Genomic DNA, 16,560 nt, shown 5'->3' with positions numbered 1-16,560 from the left:
CGCGTACTGCAAAAAAAAAAAAAAGAATGATATAGCCCAAGGACACAACATAAACTGATTAGAACCAAATAGGTCCAAGATGGCTTCCACTAGACCTTGAACCTCATTTTCTGCTCATTGTAACACACCAGCAAGCTAAATGACACACCCACAGGTGACATGACAGTTCCAAGGCTGACCATAAAGGTCAAAAAGTGGGCGGTGGCCCTATTTCTGGAAATCCCCACCCCTTCCCCAAAATAGCTGGAATACTCTTCCCACTCATTAGCCTATGAAATTACCCACCCTTATAAAAACTGACAACCCCATACCCTGGTGCTGCTCTCGCCTTCTCAGATGACCCACATTCTGTGGAGTGTGTTTCTCTCTAAATAAATCCACTTCTTACCTACTTTGTCTCTCACTGAATTCTTTCTGTGATGAGACATCAAGAACCTCAGCTTCATTATGTCCTGAGACCAGGTGTGTGATCTCAGTTAAAAAAACGTGGGTTCAAGTGCCAGTCGGGGTTTTGGCTGGGTTCGAGTCCTGGCATGTGTGTTCAAGTCCCAATCTGAGTTGCACAGTTTCAGCATCATTTGCAAATATTTTCTCCCAGTCCCTAGGTTGTGTTTTTGTTTTGTTCATGGTTTCCTTTGCTGTGTAAAAGTGTATAAGTTTGATTAGGCCTCATTTGTTTATTTTTGCTTTTGTTTCTATTGCCTTGGGAGACTGACCTAAGAAAACATTGCTATGATTTATGTCAGAGAATCTTTTGCCTGTGTTCTTCTAGGAGTCTTATGGTGTCATGTCTTATATTTAAGCCTTTAAGCCATTTTGAGTTCATTTTTGTATATCGTGTGAGGGAGTGTTCTGACTTCACTGATTTACACGCAGCTTAGACAAAGATTTTAAATCACTAGCATAAATATGCTCAAAGAACTAAAGGAAACCATATCTAAAGAACTAAAGGGAAGTATAATAACGATGTCTCACCAAATAGAGAATATCAACAAAAAGATAGAAAGTAAAAAAAAAACAAATTCAGGAGTTAAAATAGTTGAATATGATAAAAGTAAATAAAAAAATAATAGAATATGAAAATAATATAAAGAAAATAAATATGAAATAACTGAAATGAAAATTCACTAGAGGGGCTCAACAGCAGTTCCCCATATCCTTTGTACCACAGGATGATACTGAAACAAAAGGGTCCAGATGGCTGCAACACAAGTGGTGGAACACCCTATTGCTGAGGAGCTGATTTCATGCTGCAGGTAAGCATTTGTATACCCTGCAGCTGTACCCTAAGGTTCAGACAGAAATCCTCATATCTCCTCAGAATTTGGGAGGTGATAAGAATCTCTCATGACAGCTTCCCATGAAAATAAAAAAGTGAGTGGGAAATGGCCTTGTAGCAGTTCTTCACAAGCTTCCCATGCTCTCATGTTCTGGGAGGATCACAAGGCTTCTGCCAAGATCTAGATAGATCAGCTGTGGTTAAGCATTACCTACAGGAACTATGAGGATCTATGCAAGGTCAAGGCACCAGCATGAAGCAGTTTCCCTGTATTACCAAGATAGACCATTTTCTGGGCCATAAAATTAATCTCAGTAAATGCAAAAGGATTCAGGTTATACAAATTGTTTTCTCTGGCCACAATGGAACTGAATTAGAAATTAATAACAGGAAGATCTCTGGAATATCTCCAAATATTTGGAAACTAAGTAACACACTTCAAAATAATTCATGGATCAAAGAAGTCAGAATGGAAATTAGAAAACATTTTGAACTGAATGAAAATGAAAACTCAACATATTAGTATTTGTCAATGCCACTAAAGCAGTATTCGGGGGTGAATTTATTGCATTAAATGCCTGCTTATATTAGAAAAGAAGAAAGAACTAAATAAGAAAGGTCTAAAATCTATTATCTCAGCTTCCACCATAAGAAACTAGAAAAAGAAGAGCAAAGTAAACCTAAGGTAAGCAGAAGAAAGGAAATAATAAAGATCAAAGTGGAAATCAATAAAAATAGAAAACAGAAAAACAATGGAGAAAATCAGTGAAATCAAAAGCGGTTGACTGAGATCAACAAAACTGATAAACGTGAAGACTTACAAGAAAAAAAAAGGGAGAAGACACAACTTACCAATATCAGAAATGAGAGGTGACATCACTACAGATTCTACAGATACTAAAACGGTTAAAGGAATATTATAAACAACTTTATGCCAATAAATTCCACAACTTCATTGAAATGTACAAATTCCTTGAAAGACACAAATTACCAGAGCTCACTCAAGAAGACACAGATAGTTGCCAGGGGTTGGGGAGAGGAAAGAATGGGGAGTAATTGTTTAATGGGTACAGAATTTCAATTTTGCAAGATGAAAAGGTCTGGAGATGGATGGTGATGATGGTTATACAACAGTGTGAATATATTTAATGCCACTTAACTGTACACTTTAAAATGGTTAAGATGGTTGCAGGGGACACGGGTTCATGCCCCGGTCCGGGAAGATCCCACATGCCGCGGAGCGACTAGGCCCGTGAGCCATGGCCACTGAGCCTGCGCGTCCGGAGCCTGTGCTCCACAACGGGAGAGGCCACAACAGTGAGAGGCCCGCGTACCGCAAAAAAATAAAAACAAAAATAATAGTGGGGGATTTTAACACCTCATTTACACCAATAGACAGATCATCCAAAATGAAAATAAATAAGGAAACAGAAGCTTTAAATGACACAATAGACCAGATAGATTTAATTGATATTTATAGTACATTCCATCCAAAAACAGCAGATTACATTTTCTTCTCAAGTGCGCACAGAACATCCTCCAGGATAGATCACATCTTGGGTCACAAATCAAGCCTCAGTAAATTTAAGAAAACTGAAATCATATCAAGCATCTTTTCTGACCACAACCCTATGAGATTAGAAATGAATTACAGGGGAAAAAAACGTAAAAAACAGAAACACATGGAGGCTAAACAATACGTTACTAAATAACCAAGAGATCACTGAAGAAATCAAAGAGGAAATCGAAAAATACCTAGAGACAAATGACAATGAAAACACGACAATCCAAAACCTACGGGATGCAGCAAAAGCAGTTCTAAGAGGGAAGTTTATAGCTATACAAGCCTACCTCAAGAAACAAGAAAAATCTCAAATAAACAATCTAACCTTACAACTAAAGGAACTGGAGAAAGAAAAACAAACAAAACCCAAAGTTAGGGGCTTCCCTGGTGGCGTAGTGGTTGAGAGTCCGCCTGCCGATGCAGGGGACACGGGTTCGTGCCCCGGTCCGGGAAGATCCCACATTCGGCGGAGTGGCTGGGCCCGTGAGCCATGGTCGCTAAGCCTGCGCGTCTGAAGCCTCTGCTCTGCAACAGGAGAGGCCACAACAGTGAGAGGCCTGCGTACTGCAAAACAAAAACAAAAACAAAAACAAAAACAAAAAAAACCAAAGTTAGCAGAAGGAAAGAAATCATAAAGATCAGAGCAGAAATAAATGAAATAGAACCAAAGAAAACAGTAGCAAAGATCAGTAAAACTAAAAGCTGGTTCTTTGAGAAGATAAACTAAATTGATAAGCCATTAGCCAGACTCATCAAGAAAAAGAGGGAGAGGACTCAAATCAATAAAATTAGAAATGAAAAAGGGGAAGTTACAACAGACACCGCAGAAATACAAAGCATCCTAAGAGACTACTACAAGCAACTCTATGCCAATAAAATCGACTACATGGAAGAAATGGACAAATTCTTAGAAAGGTATAACCTTCCAAGACTAAACCAGGAAGAAATATAAAATACGAGCAGCCTAATCACAAGTAATGAAATTGAAACTGTGATTAAAAATCTTCCAATGAACAAAAGTCCAGGACCAGATGGCTTCACAGGTGAATTCTATCAAACATTTAGAGAAGAGCTAACACCTATCCTTCTCAAACTCTTCCAAAAAAGTGCAGAGGAAGGAACACTCCCAAACTCATTCTATGAGGCCACCATCACCCTGATACCAAAACCAGGCAAAGATACTACAAGAAAAGAAAATTACAGAACAATATCACTGATGAATATAGATGCAAAAGTCCTTAACAAAATACTAGCAAACAGAATCCAACAACACATTAAAAGGATCATACACCATGATCAAGTGGGATTTATCCCAGGGATGCAAGGATTCTTCAATATACACAAATCAATCAATGTGATACACCATATTAACAAACTGAAGAATAAAACCATATGATCATCTCCATAGATGCAGAAAAAGCTTTTGACAAAATTCAACACCCATTTATGAGAAAAACTCTCCAGAAAGTGGGCATAGAGGGAACCTAACTAAACATAATAAAGGCCGTATATGAAAAACCCACAGCAAACATCATTCTCAATGGTGAAAAACTGAAAGCATTTCCTCTAAGATCAGGAACAAGACAAGGATGTCCACTCTCACCACTATTTTTCAACATAGTTTTGGAAGTCCTAGCCACGGCAGTCAGAAAAGAAAAGGAAATAAAAGGCATACAAATTGGAAAAGAAGTAAAACTGTCACTGTTTGCAGATGATATGATGCTATACATAAAGAATCCTAAAAATGCCACCAGAAAACTACTGGAGCTAATCAATGAATTTGGTAAAGTTGCAGGATACAAAATTAATGCACAGAAATCTCTTGCATTCCTATACACTAATGATGCAAAATTTGAAAGAGAAATTAAGGAAACACTCCCATTTACCATTGCAACAAAAAGAATAAAATACCTAGGAATAAACCTACCTAGGGAGACAAAAGACCTGTATGCAGAAAAGTATAAGACACTGATGAAAGAAATTAAAGATGATACCAACAGATGGAGAGATACACCATGTTCTTGGATTAGAAGAATGAATATTGTGAAAATGACTATACCACCCAAAGCAATCTACAGATTCTATACAATCCCGATCAAACTACCACTGGCATTTTTTACAGAACTAGAACAAAAAATCTTAAAATTTGTATGGAGACACAAAAGACTCTGAAGAGCCAAAGCAGTCTTGAGCGAAAAAAAGGAGCTGGAGGAATCAGACTCCCTGACTTCAGACTATACTACAAAGCTACAGTAATCAAGACAACATGGTACTGGCACAAAAACAGAAACATAGATCCATGGAACAAGATAGAAAGCCCAGAGATAAACCCACGCACCTATGGTCAACTAATCTATGACAAAGTAGGCAAGGATATACAATGGAGAAAGACAGCCTCTTCAATAAGTGGTGTGGGGAAAACTGGACAGCTACATGTAAAAGAATGAAAGTAGAACACTCCCTAACACCGTACACAAAAATCAACTCAAAATGGATTCTAGACCTAAGTGTAAGATGGGACACTATGAAATTCTTAGAGGAAAACATAGAAAGAACACTCTTTGACATAAATCACAGCAAGATCTTTTTTGATCCACCTCCTAGAGTAATGGAAATAAAAACAAAAATAAACAAATGGGACCTAATGAAACTTAAAAGCTTTTGCACAGCAAAGGAAACCATAAACAAGACCAAAAGACAACCCTCAGAATGGGAGAAAATATTTGCAAACGAATCAATGGACAAAGGATTAATCTCCAAAATATATAAACAGCTCATGCAGGTCAATATTAAAGAAACAAACAACCCAGTCCAAAAATGGGCAGAAGACCTAAATAGACATTTCTCCAAAGAAGACATACACATGGCCAAGAAGCACATGAAAAGCTGCTCAACATCACTAATCATTAGAGAAATGCAAATCAGAACTACAGTGAGGTATCACCTCACACCAGTTAGAATGGCCATCATCAGAAAATCTACAAACAACAAATGCTGGAGAGGGTGTGGAGAAAAGGGAACCCTCTTGCACTGTTGGTGGGAATGTAAATTGATACAGCCACTATGGAAAACAGTATGGAGGTTCCTTAAAAAACTAAAAATAGAATTACCATATGATCCAGCAATCCCACTCCTGGGCATATACCCAGAGAAAACCATAATTCAAAAAGACACATGCACCCCAATGTTCATTGCAGCACTATTTACAATAGCCAGGTCATGGAAGCAACCTAAATGCCCATCGACAGACGAATGGATAAAGAAGAAGTGGTACATATATACAATGGAATATTACTCAGCCATAAAAAGGAACGAAATTGGGTCATTTGTTGAAACGTGGATGGATCTAGAGACTGTCATACAGAGTGAAGTAAGTCAGAAAGCAAAACAAATATTGTGTTTTAACGGATGTATGTGGAACCTAGAAAAATGGTATGGATGAACTGGTTTGCAGGGCAGAAGTTGAGACACAGATGTAGAGAACAAACGTATGGACACCAAGGGGGGAAAGCCGCAGGGGGGGATGGTGGTGTGCTGAATTGGGCGATTTGAATTGATATGTATACAGTGATGTGTATAAAATTGATGACTAATAAGGACCTGCTGTATAAAAAAAATAAAATTCAAAAAATAATATGTACAATAATATCAAGAAGTATTAAATACTTAGGGATAAATCTGACAAGACATTTATCCTTTTTTTCTTCAGTACAATACTTATACACCGAAGACTACAAAAACTGCTGAGACAAATTAAAGACATGTATAAATGGACCTTGTTCATGGGTTGGAAGACTAAATATTATTAACATGTTAATTCTTCCCAAATTGATCTATAGATTTGATCCAATCCCAGTAGGCTCTTTTGTAGTAGAAATTGACAAAAAGATTCTAAAATTCATATAGAAATGTAAAAGACCTAGAATAGCCGAAGCAACTCTGCAAAAGAATAACAAAGTTGCAGGGCTAATCTTACCTGATTTCAAGAATCATTATAGGACTCCCCTGGTGGTGCAGTGGTTAAGAATCCACCTGCCAATGCAGGAGACACAGGTTCAAGCCCTGGTCCAGGAAGATCCCACATGCCACAGAGCAATTAAGTCCGTGCACCACAACTACTGAGCCTGCGCTCTAGAGCACACGAGCCACAACTACTGAGCCCGCTGGCCTAGAGCCTGTGCTTCGCAACAAGGGTAGCCACCACAATGAGAAGCCCGTGCACCGCAGTGAAGAGTAGCCCCTGCTCTCCGCAACTAGAGAAAGCCCGCGCACAGCAACGAAGACCCAACACAGCTGAAAATAAATTAAATTAAAAAAAAAGAATCATTATAAAGCTATAGTTATCAATACAGCATGATACTGGCATACAGATAGATAAATATACCAATAGAACAAAACAGAGTCCAGAAATCAATCCAAAAATATGTGGACAACTGATCTTTTTCTTTCCTTTGTGGTGGATAACTGATTTTTGAAAAAGCGGAAAGCAATGCAGTGGAGGAAGGGTAGTCTTTTCAACAAATGGTGCTGGAACAGTTGGATATCCATACCCAAAAGAATGAGCCTGGATCCATACCTCCCACCACACACAAAAATTAATTCAACATGGATTAAAGACCTAAACATATAATCTAGAACTATAAAACTTCTAGAAAACCTTTGTGATCTTGGATTAGGTGAAGATTTCTTAGATATGACATCAAAAGGACAAGCCAGAAAGAACAAATTGATAAATTTGACTTCATCAAAATTGAACATTTCTGCTTTTCAAAAGACATTAAGAGAATGAAAAGACAAACCAGAGACTGGGAGAAAATACTTGCAAAGCATGTATCTGATAAAGTATCTGTATCTAGAATATATAAGAACTGCTTTTTGGGCTTCCCTGGTGGTGCAGTGATTGAGAGTCTGCCTGCCGGTGCAGGGGACACGGGTTCGTGTCCCAGTCCGGGAAGATCCCACATGCCGCGGAGTGGCTGGGCCCGTGAGCCATGGCCGCTGAGCCTGCGCGTCCGGAGCCTGTGCTCCGCAACGGGAGAGGCCACAACAGTGAGAGGCCCACGTACCGCAAAATAATAATAATAATAAAAAAATAAAAAATAAGAACTGCTTTTTGAAAAGTTTATTAATAGGATATGGCAAAGACAAAAGGGATGGTGTATCTCTAATTTTCATAAAGATTCTTAAATCGCTTTTTTAAAAGAATCAGCTTTATTTTTTAGAGCAGTTTTAGATTCATAGCAAAACTGAGTAGAAAATACACCCCTGCCCCTACCTCCATGCACATCTTCCCCCACTATTGACATCTTGCACCACAGTGGTACATTTATTACAATCAATGAACCTACATTTATTGACAATAGTACATCATTGTCACCAAAAGTCCCTAGTTTACATTAGGGTTCACGCTTTGTGTTGCACATTCTGTGGGTTTTCACAAATGTATGGCACATATCGACCATTAGAGTAGCATACAAAGTAGTTTCATTGCAGTAAAATCCTCTGTGCTCTGCCTATTCATCCCTCCCTTACTCTCTAACTCCTGGCAACCACTTTTTACTGTCACCATGGTATTGACCTTTCCAGAATGTCATATTGTTGGAAACATTCAGTATGTAGCGTTTTCAGATTGATTTCTTTCACTTAGTAATATGCATTTAAGTTTCCTTTCACGGCTATATAGCTCATTTCTTTTTAGCACTGAATAATATTCTATTGTCTGGATGTACCACAGTTCCTATATCCATTCACCTACTGAAGGACAATTGTGGTTGCTTCCAAGTTTTGGCACTTATGAATAAAGCTGCTATAAATATCCATGTGCACGTTTTTGTGTGGATATGTTTTCAGCTCCTTTGGGTAAATATCAAGGAGTGTGATTGCTGGATCATATGGTAAGAGTATGTTTGGTTTTTTAAGAAATGTCCAGACGGTCTTCCAGAGTGGCTGTACCATTTTGCATTCCTACCAGTAATGAATGAAAGTTCCTGTTGTTCCACATCCTCACCAGTATTTGGTATTGTCAGTGTGTTGGATGTTTGCCATTCTCATAGGTGTGTAGTGGTAGCTCATTGTTGTTTTATTTTTTTCATTGTTGTTTTTAATTTGCAATTCCCCAAGGACTTAAAGCACTTTTGAAGACAAGGATGGGATGAGGTTATAAGGAAAATCAGTACTACCAAAAGATTAGTGAGCAACGTTGTGGCATTTAGTCCTCTTTTGAGAGGCTGTGGGGAAACAGGATACATTTAGTGCTTCTCCTCTTTAGCCGGTGGTGTCTGTTTTCAGACAATAACTCTTCCAGAGAAGCGGTTAAAGATGGGGGGGGTGGGGTGGGGTGGGGTGGGGTGTGCAAGTGCTGAGGATTCCTCCGAGGCCTGGGAAGGAAGTTGCTTCCCAAGTTTGAGGCAATGCCTCAAAGTACCCCACTGGCACTGACAGAGAAGTAAGCCTTCCAGGAAGTTCCAGCAGCCCCACTGGGCAGCCAGTGGGAGAGTCAGTTCCTGACAGTGGAAATCAGCCAGACTGACCAAAGCACTTGGCGGGCAGCTGTATTTAATGTGGCTGTGGGGGTGGGGGTGGCATCAACAGGCAGTCTCTGGCAGTGGCTGCATGAAGGTTTATGATTGTCACCTCAGTCAGAACATTGCATGTGGCCCTCAAAGCACCATAGTACCTCTCGGACCTGACCTCCTACATCCCCTCTCCCTCATTTACTCCCCTGCAGCCACACTGGCCTCACTATTCCTCAAACACACCAGCAATGGTGCCACCACAGGGCCTTTGCACTTTCTGTTTCCTGACTCAGACCACTCTCCAGATAGCTGCATGACTCTCCCTCACTTCTTCATATAGTTTCTCAAATGTCACCTTTGTAGTAAAGCCTTCCCTGGCCATCCTATGAATATTGCCCACTCTGGATCCCCTTTACCCTGCTGTACTTTCTCCCCGCTCCCCCCCACCCAGCCCCATGGCTGTTAGCATCTTCTAACATACTGGCTCATTTACTTCTTATGCTTATTGCCTCTCAGCCCCACTGGAATGTCAGCTCCACAAGGGCAAGGATCTTTGTTTTGTTCATGGTGCTTTTTAAATCTTCAGTAGCTAGAATCATGTCTGGCGTAGAATGGAGACTCAATACTTGTTGAATGAATGATTTACCCTTTACTGTATCCCTAGCATGCAGAATAGTATCTGGCATACAGTAGGGGTTCCCCACAGATGCCTGATGAATGAATTGGAGAAATAGGGGTAACCTGGTGAGGATGTAGCTTTCCAAGTTGTTGGATACTTTCTCTCTCTGCTTGATGCTACAAACATGGAGATTAAGAGGTCCCAGTGTGGGAGTGGAGGGGAGCATCCCCCGGCTGAGGAAGCAACGTCAGAAACAAAGGGCCTACCTGTATATTTCTCCACCAAGCTCAGCCCCACGCAGTAGTCCCAATCACCCAAATACTTCACTTCTCTCTCAAAAGGCAGAGAAGCTGCTTCTTGAGTCTGCTGCCACACATTCCTGGTTCAGTGTCTGGACAGTTTTTTAACAGAGGTTGCACCCTGCCAGGGAAACTTCTGGAGACTTGGCAGAAGAGGCAGATGCTTTTTCACCCACATCTTGCTCAGACCCTGTGATGTGGAAGAAGCCAGTCTGGACAAATTGTACGGGTCACGGTCCCCAGCTTGAGTGGTCTGTGGAGAGTTCATGGGCTCACAGAAGCTGTCATTGCAGTAACCACTGCCTAAGGGGCAACACTGGCAGCAAGCACAGCAGCCGAGAAAACTGCACAGACTCAAAGGGTATTTGTACACAGTGAACAAGGGGCAGATTGGGAAAGCTTCCTGATACTGTCTACGCTTCCAGGAATGTAAGCAGCCCTGTCCTCAAACTGAGGGATCAGGAGGGATCCTCTCAGGGCAAGCATGTAAAGAACCGATGATCTGCCCCGGGGGGACCAGGCGCTCTGCCGAGGGCTAGGCCTTCTGGACACAGGGCTGTATTCAAGAACTTCAGGCCCCATTTCCAAAGGCAGGCTCGGGAGAAACATTAACTCTAGGAAATCAGATCTGGTGAAAGATCTGTTTTAAGTGTCATGGCGCACAGAGGAGATGGAGGGATTTGTCTGAAACTGCCAGGTTATGCCACGTTGCAGGGCAGACACATGGGACCAGGGCCATTCCCCGAGGAGCTTTCTGTCCTTCTCAAGAGCATTACCAAGATGGATTTATTATGATTTGGAGAAAGGAGGCGGCCTTCTTGACTGGGTGAAGCACATAACAGCATAAGAAAGTGATTTCTGGGTGTGCCAAATTGGGAACCTCTAGAAAAAATATTTATTTTTGGCTCACGCCAGGTCTTTAGTTGCAGCACATGGGATCTTTTTAAATAAAGTTATTTATTTTTATTTTTGGCCACGTTAGGTCTTAGTTGCTGTGCGCGGGCTTTTCTCCAGTTGCAGCGAGCGGGGGCTACTCTTCGTTGCGGTGTGTGGGCTTCTCATTGGGTGGCTTCTCTTGTTGCAGAGCACGGACTCTAGGCATGCGGGCTTCAGTAGTTGTGGCACGCGGGCTTCAGTAGTTGTGGCTCGCGGGCTCTAGAGCGCAGGCTCAGTAGTTGTGGCGCACGGGCTTAGTTGCTCCACGGCATGTGGGATCTTCCTGGAGCAGGGCTCGAACCCGTGTCCCCTGCATTGGCAAGCGGATTCTTAACCACTGCACCACCAGGGAAGCCCCACGTGGGATCTTTTAGTTGTAGCATGCGGGCTTCTTAGTTGCAGCACTCATGTGGGATCTAGTTCCCCGACCATGGATCCAACGCGGGCCCCCTACACTGGGAGTGTGGAGTCCTATCCACTGGACCACCAGGGAAGTCCCCTAACCCTTCCCAAGATTAAAAATACAACTCAGCCTGGAATTCCAAGGCAGCATGTGCAATCACCATGATGACTCGAGAACGAGCAACTGGGGGTGGGGGTTTGTTCTCTGGTATCTGTCTTAACAACCCTGTTTGGCTAATCTTGAAAACAGAGTTCTGGAATTAAGCAGGGATGATTAAAAAAAAAAGTAAATCGGTCTGTGTAAGTGTCCCTCATATTGGGGTTACTATACTGGAAGGTTTTCTAATCATCCCTTGCCTTACTAGGCACACTGATCTGGCCAACTCACTGTCTTTCTATACCTGCTCATTTTGGCTCAAAAGGGTAGTCTGCCTCTGCTTGGCAAGGACAGAAGCTCACCTTTATTATCCTGCTTGAGGGGGAAGGGTTTAAATTCTCCACAGCTGTGCCGTGTTCTGAAGCATCAGGAGTTTATACCAGAAGCCTAGATCTAACTCAAATACCATTAATTACATCAATGACTTAGTGACTGGGGATGATTTAGAAACACTTGTGCCTAAAGTTCTGACTTCCCCTGATTTTTTTTTCTTCCCTTGTTGATTTTGTATCTTAGGCCATTAAACAGGAAAAAGGATTCTCTGGAACCCTTTAATGGAAAAAGGATAACCTTTTTGAGAACCCAGTTACCTGGAGCAACCAGAGAAATTCTACTCGAGATAGACAAAATTTTTTCACCTTCAAAGTTTTGGGACTAAAACGGGGGCCCCGAGATTAACTGACTCCTCTGGAAAGTAGTGCTAACACGTCCCATTGGTGGGGAGAAGCCTCCCTTCCACTTGACTCCTGTCACAGGCTCAAGATATCCTCTGGGCATCTGCTCTGGACCAAAAGTAAAAGCAGAGCCTGCTAGATTCTCACTCAGAAAGTTGTCCAGAGATGTGGTGTTCCAGAATCCCTAGTCTCTGCTCGGGGACAGTGTTCAGAGCTTCTGGACTCCGACAGTGAGCTCGGGAGCAGATGGATCCTTCCACTTGGTGAGCAGCCCAAGCTGGGCGGTGGGGCTGAAAAAAGGACTGGTTCCCACCTCAATCAGCACAGCTCCCATCTCCACTCACAGCTCAGCACACCATTTATGATCTCTTGTTGGCTTTTTTTTTGCGGTTCGCGGGCCTCTCACTGTGTGGCCTCTCCTGTTGGGGAGCACAGGCTCCGGACGCGCAGGCTCAGTGGCCATGGCTCACGGGCGCAGCCGCTCCGCGGCATGTGGGATCTTCCCAGACCAGGGCACGAACCCGTGTCCCCTGCATTGGTAGGCGGATTCTCAACCACTGCGCCACCAGGAAAGCCCAGAACTGGTTTTTATTATATACTAAGTTCTGGTAAATACTGGGTTTGTTTCTAGCCTCCCTTCTGGTCCATCCTGTCCCAGGGCTGCACTGCAAGTGGAGGGCGGAACCATGACCCCCCCCCCCACCTTCGTGAAGGCAGGCTTTTCACACTGTACGGGATTGGTAACAACCTGGGGGATGGGAGTGTGTCCACAGGTCAGTCCTCCGAGTCGCTGGGGCCCATGTACTGGCAGATGGCATCATAGTGAAGCTCCACCACCTGATTCTCTCTCTGCAGCTGCACAAGAGCCCGGCTCTGCTCTCTGTCCCGGTCCAGCAGACGGCCCACCTAGAGTAGGGGCGGGTGGAGTCAGCAAGGCCAACCCAGATTCAGGGACATTCCCTGAGTGCTCCCATGCCCATTCCCAGGTCTTGGACTCACCCTTCCAGCCCATGGCCCCAGCACCACCATCACCCGGTTGCCCTGGACCTTAGGGACCAGGGTCTCCAGCATGTCTTCCCTCAGGCCTGTGGACAAGGAGAGGGGAGTGAGGCCCGCAGCAAGGGTCAGCCCAGTCAGGGTCCTGTCAGAAGGGCCTTTCCTGTATTCTCTGGTGCCACTCTGTGCCTGTTGACAGATGCGAGGCCCCCACATCCATTTCACAGAGGAGGAAACCTAAGGAGCGGTTCCTGGCAATAGTTGTAATAAAGGGAGCATTTATGTATGATGATGATGATGGGTGGGGGTGATAACAGATACCATTTATTGTGGGCACGTTGTATGCCCTGCCCTGCACAGCGAGCTTACACACATCCCTACAAGGGACCAGTTATAAGAGGGAGAAATAGGTTATCTCCATGCTAATTTTGCAGAAGAGGAAAGTGAGGCTCAGATATTCACCATCATGGAAGCGTCTAATGATCTGTTAGAGGATGCTGGGCCTTGCAAAAAACCTAACTCTGTCCAACCTCCCGCCTTTGGCCAGGCTGTTGGCCCAAGACAGCCCTCTCAATCAGCCTCCAGGATGATAATGACCCAATGGCCATCCCTCAGACTCACCTTCCAGGACCTGGCCTTCATCTGTCCGACACACACAGGTATCTGGGCTCAGGACATCTTCGACTGTCATCTGGGGAAAGGGCCAGGGGATATGAGAATGTTAGAGAGCTAAGTGGGCCCAGTCCCTGGGGAGGAAGCAGACCCAGGTGCAGGGCTCCCACCTTGGTGTTGTAATACTGGCCACCCTTGTGCAACTTGTCCACAAACCGCACACGCAGGTCCCTGTGCAGCCAGTGCTGACTCCTGGGAGCTGCTTTCTCACTCTTGGCTGCAGGCTCATCCTGTCTGTGGAGCGGGGCCAACACCAGGCTTAGTTCTTTATCAGAGGCACATTCTGGTCATCCCACCTTTGCTGATGTCTTAAAACCCACTCATAATGCCATTCCTAGTTCCTTCTAGGCACGTGCCTTGCCCTAGAAGCCTTCTCTGACCGCTGGAGCCTCCCCACAGCCCTGACCCCTACCTCCATCTGAGATGCTCAGGGTCCCACCGGTCTGGATGGTGTTTCCGCTTCCTCGCTGAGTCCTCCTGCCGGACGTGGAGGTCCTGATCCTGAAGGGCCTTCCATGACAAGGCTGTTCCATTCTGTTGCCTTGGGGAAGTTTTGCTCACCTGGCCTGTTCAAGGGGGTGTGGGGAGAACCAGGAAACAACCTCAATGTCTCCCTCTCTTCCCTTCCAGGCCACACCTCAGCCTCAGGCCACCTCCCAACTGCCAAAGTGCCCGTCTCACCATCAAGCCTTTGTCTGGGCTATTAGAATGCTCTCCCCTTCCTTTCAACTGTCTCAGCCTCCTTCAGGAAGCCTTGCTCAACCACCTTAGCCCGTCCTGTCAGTGCTTACCTGAGTCATCTGCCTAGGGCGGGCTAGGGACTCCTGGAGGGCTGTCGGCTCCCATCTCCTATGTGCCAAACGGACCCATCCTACTGACGTGCCTAGAATGCCTTCCTCCCCATCATGCCCTAGTCCTAGCTGCTGTCAGTCCCTAGCAAAAGAGAGGTTCACCACCCCAAAGAGACAAAGACATCCCAAGGGTAGGAACTCGTTTCCACACTTGTTCCTTCTTCCTCAGAAAGAGGCTAAAGACCCAAGGGTACTAGATCAACCTCTCTTCAATCAAACTGAATAAACCACTATGTTCATTCTCACTTCTTAACTCTGACCAGAAGTCACTCTTGCCAGGCAGACCACTGTCCTGCCCCTCTGCAGATTTAACCTCGCCCCAGGAATACTTCTCCAACTCCCCCAGCTAGGTTAAGAGGCTCACTCACTCAGATCCAAGGAGTTCTTGTCAAACTCCTGCTGGGAGACAGGCCGCAGGCAGTACTCACTAACAGTCACCACGCGGCTCCCCACAGCCAGACGGACCATGGCCCGAGCATTGTCAGGGTCAAGGCCTTCCACCTAAAGTGTTGGGGGGGAAGAAGTGAGTGGACCTGACCCACGTTCCTAGGACCACGCTGTCCACCCTTACTTCTAATAGGCCTGACCCCTGTGCCTCTCCCGGCAGACTGTGGGGCTTGGATACACTTTAAGTATGTAATCCTCAGGGACTTGTGGCATATGGCATTCTCTTCCTTTTAGCTGAAAACTGAGGCTCAGAAAGGCCCAGCAAGTAGTCCTGAGTTATTGAATGAGGTGGCAGGCCAGGCAGTCCTGAAAGACAAGGACTTCCAGCCTTCATACCCCAAACCCACTTCTGCCTCCCTCTGACCCTCATGTCAATTTTCCGTGCTGCCTGTCTTGGGCTCCAGGCACATCTTGGTTCCTTACCTTCCCATAGAGGCCTCGGTGAGGGCCAGAAAGAACCACCACAGCTCCTCCAGGCACCAGTCCTTGAGGCTGGTCTTCCTTATCCTTCTCTTGCTCCTCATCTGGCCTCAGCAGGTGGTGGGGGCCGGTGGGGGCCAGGGCCTGGAACTCAGTCATGTTGGCGCCCAGCCCTAACCCCTTGGGCCTCAGTGAGTTGACACGGGGCTTCACCACTCTGCAGGAAACACAGAATATGGGCTTGTTGGGGGATGCATGGGTCTTCAGCGCTCCGTTCCTCACCCCTACCCCCAACCACCACCCAAATCCCAACCTATCAATATGTTTGAGAGTATCCTTCCCAATCTCATATTAGGGACTGTTTCTGACCTGCAGAAATGGCAATTTTATTTGGTTCAACCTAATAATCTACGGTGTATAACATCTATGACACAGTATTTACAGTGGGATATGAGGCAGATCCCAACAACCAAATATACTAATTTTTCTACAGGGGAAACCATAACTATTCATACCAAGCAAGAGAAACAGATGGTAAAAAGCTCAATGTCAATTCAGTTCCCATTTGGCTGCCAAATAGTTTATGAAAAAAAAAGTTTGTTTTTCAGAATTCTTTAGAGTTTGGAACTGTGGAGAACGGATTGTAATCTGTATGATCATGATAATAGCAAGTGTTTAGCCTATGCTTATCTGGGGCCAGGGCCTACTGTAAGTGCTTTATGTGTATCA

The 16,560-nt window shown here is 44.4% G+C and overlaps 1 protein-coding gene across 7 annotated transcripts in view; it reads right to left on the bottom strand.

Moving 5' to 3' along the window:
• GPKOW (G-patch domain and KOW motifs) overlaps positions 1 to 16,560 on the bottom strand; it is a 49,346-nt gene that overhangs the window by 10,739 nt on the left and 22,047 nt on the right. For 3 of the 7 annotated variants that reach the window (XM_060292416.2, XM_060292415.2, XM_030846646.3), the window contains 8 exons: positions 15,835 to 16,048; positions 15,333 to 15,465; positions 14,526 to 14,679; positions 14,224 to 14,347; positions 14,063 to 14,132; positions 13,445 to 13,530; positions 13,194 to 13,351; positions 2,721 to 3,407 (listed from right to left, as the gene is read on the bottom strand). In XM_060292416.2, coding sequence (XP_060148399.1) covers positions 13,220 to 13,351; positions 13,445 to 13,530; positions 14,063 to 14,132; positions 14,224 to 14,347; positions 14,526 to 14,679; positions 15,333 to 15,465; positions 15,835 to 16,048 — 913 coding nt within the window. In that variant the 3' untranslated portion in view covers positions 2,721 to 3,407; positions 13,194 to 13,219. Of the gene's footprint in view, positions 1 to 2,720; positions 3,408 to 6,856; positions 6,876 to 10,472; positions 11,523 to 13,193; positions 13,352 to 13,444; positions 13,531 to 14,062; positions 14,133 to 14,223; positions 14,348 to 14,525; positions 14,680 to 15,332; positions 15,466 to 15,834; positions 16,049 to 16,560 lie in introns of those variants that run through there. The other 4 variants (XM_060292412.1, XM_060292411.1, XM_060292410.1 and 1 more) reach the window with 4 other exon arrangements.

Source organism: Globicephala melas, chromosome X (assembly GCF_963455315.2).
Source record: "Globicephala melas chromosome X, mGloMel1.2, whole genome shotgun sequence".
In the NCBI taxonomy this organism is placed as follows: Eukaryota; Metazoa; Chordata; class Mammalia; order Artiodactyla; family Delphinidae; genus Globicephala; species Globicephala melas.
Note: the sequence above shows the minus strand (reverse complement) of the source record. Positions and strands in the feature narration are given on the sequence as shown.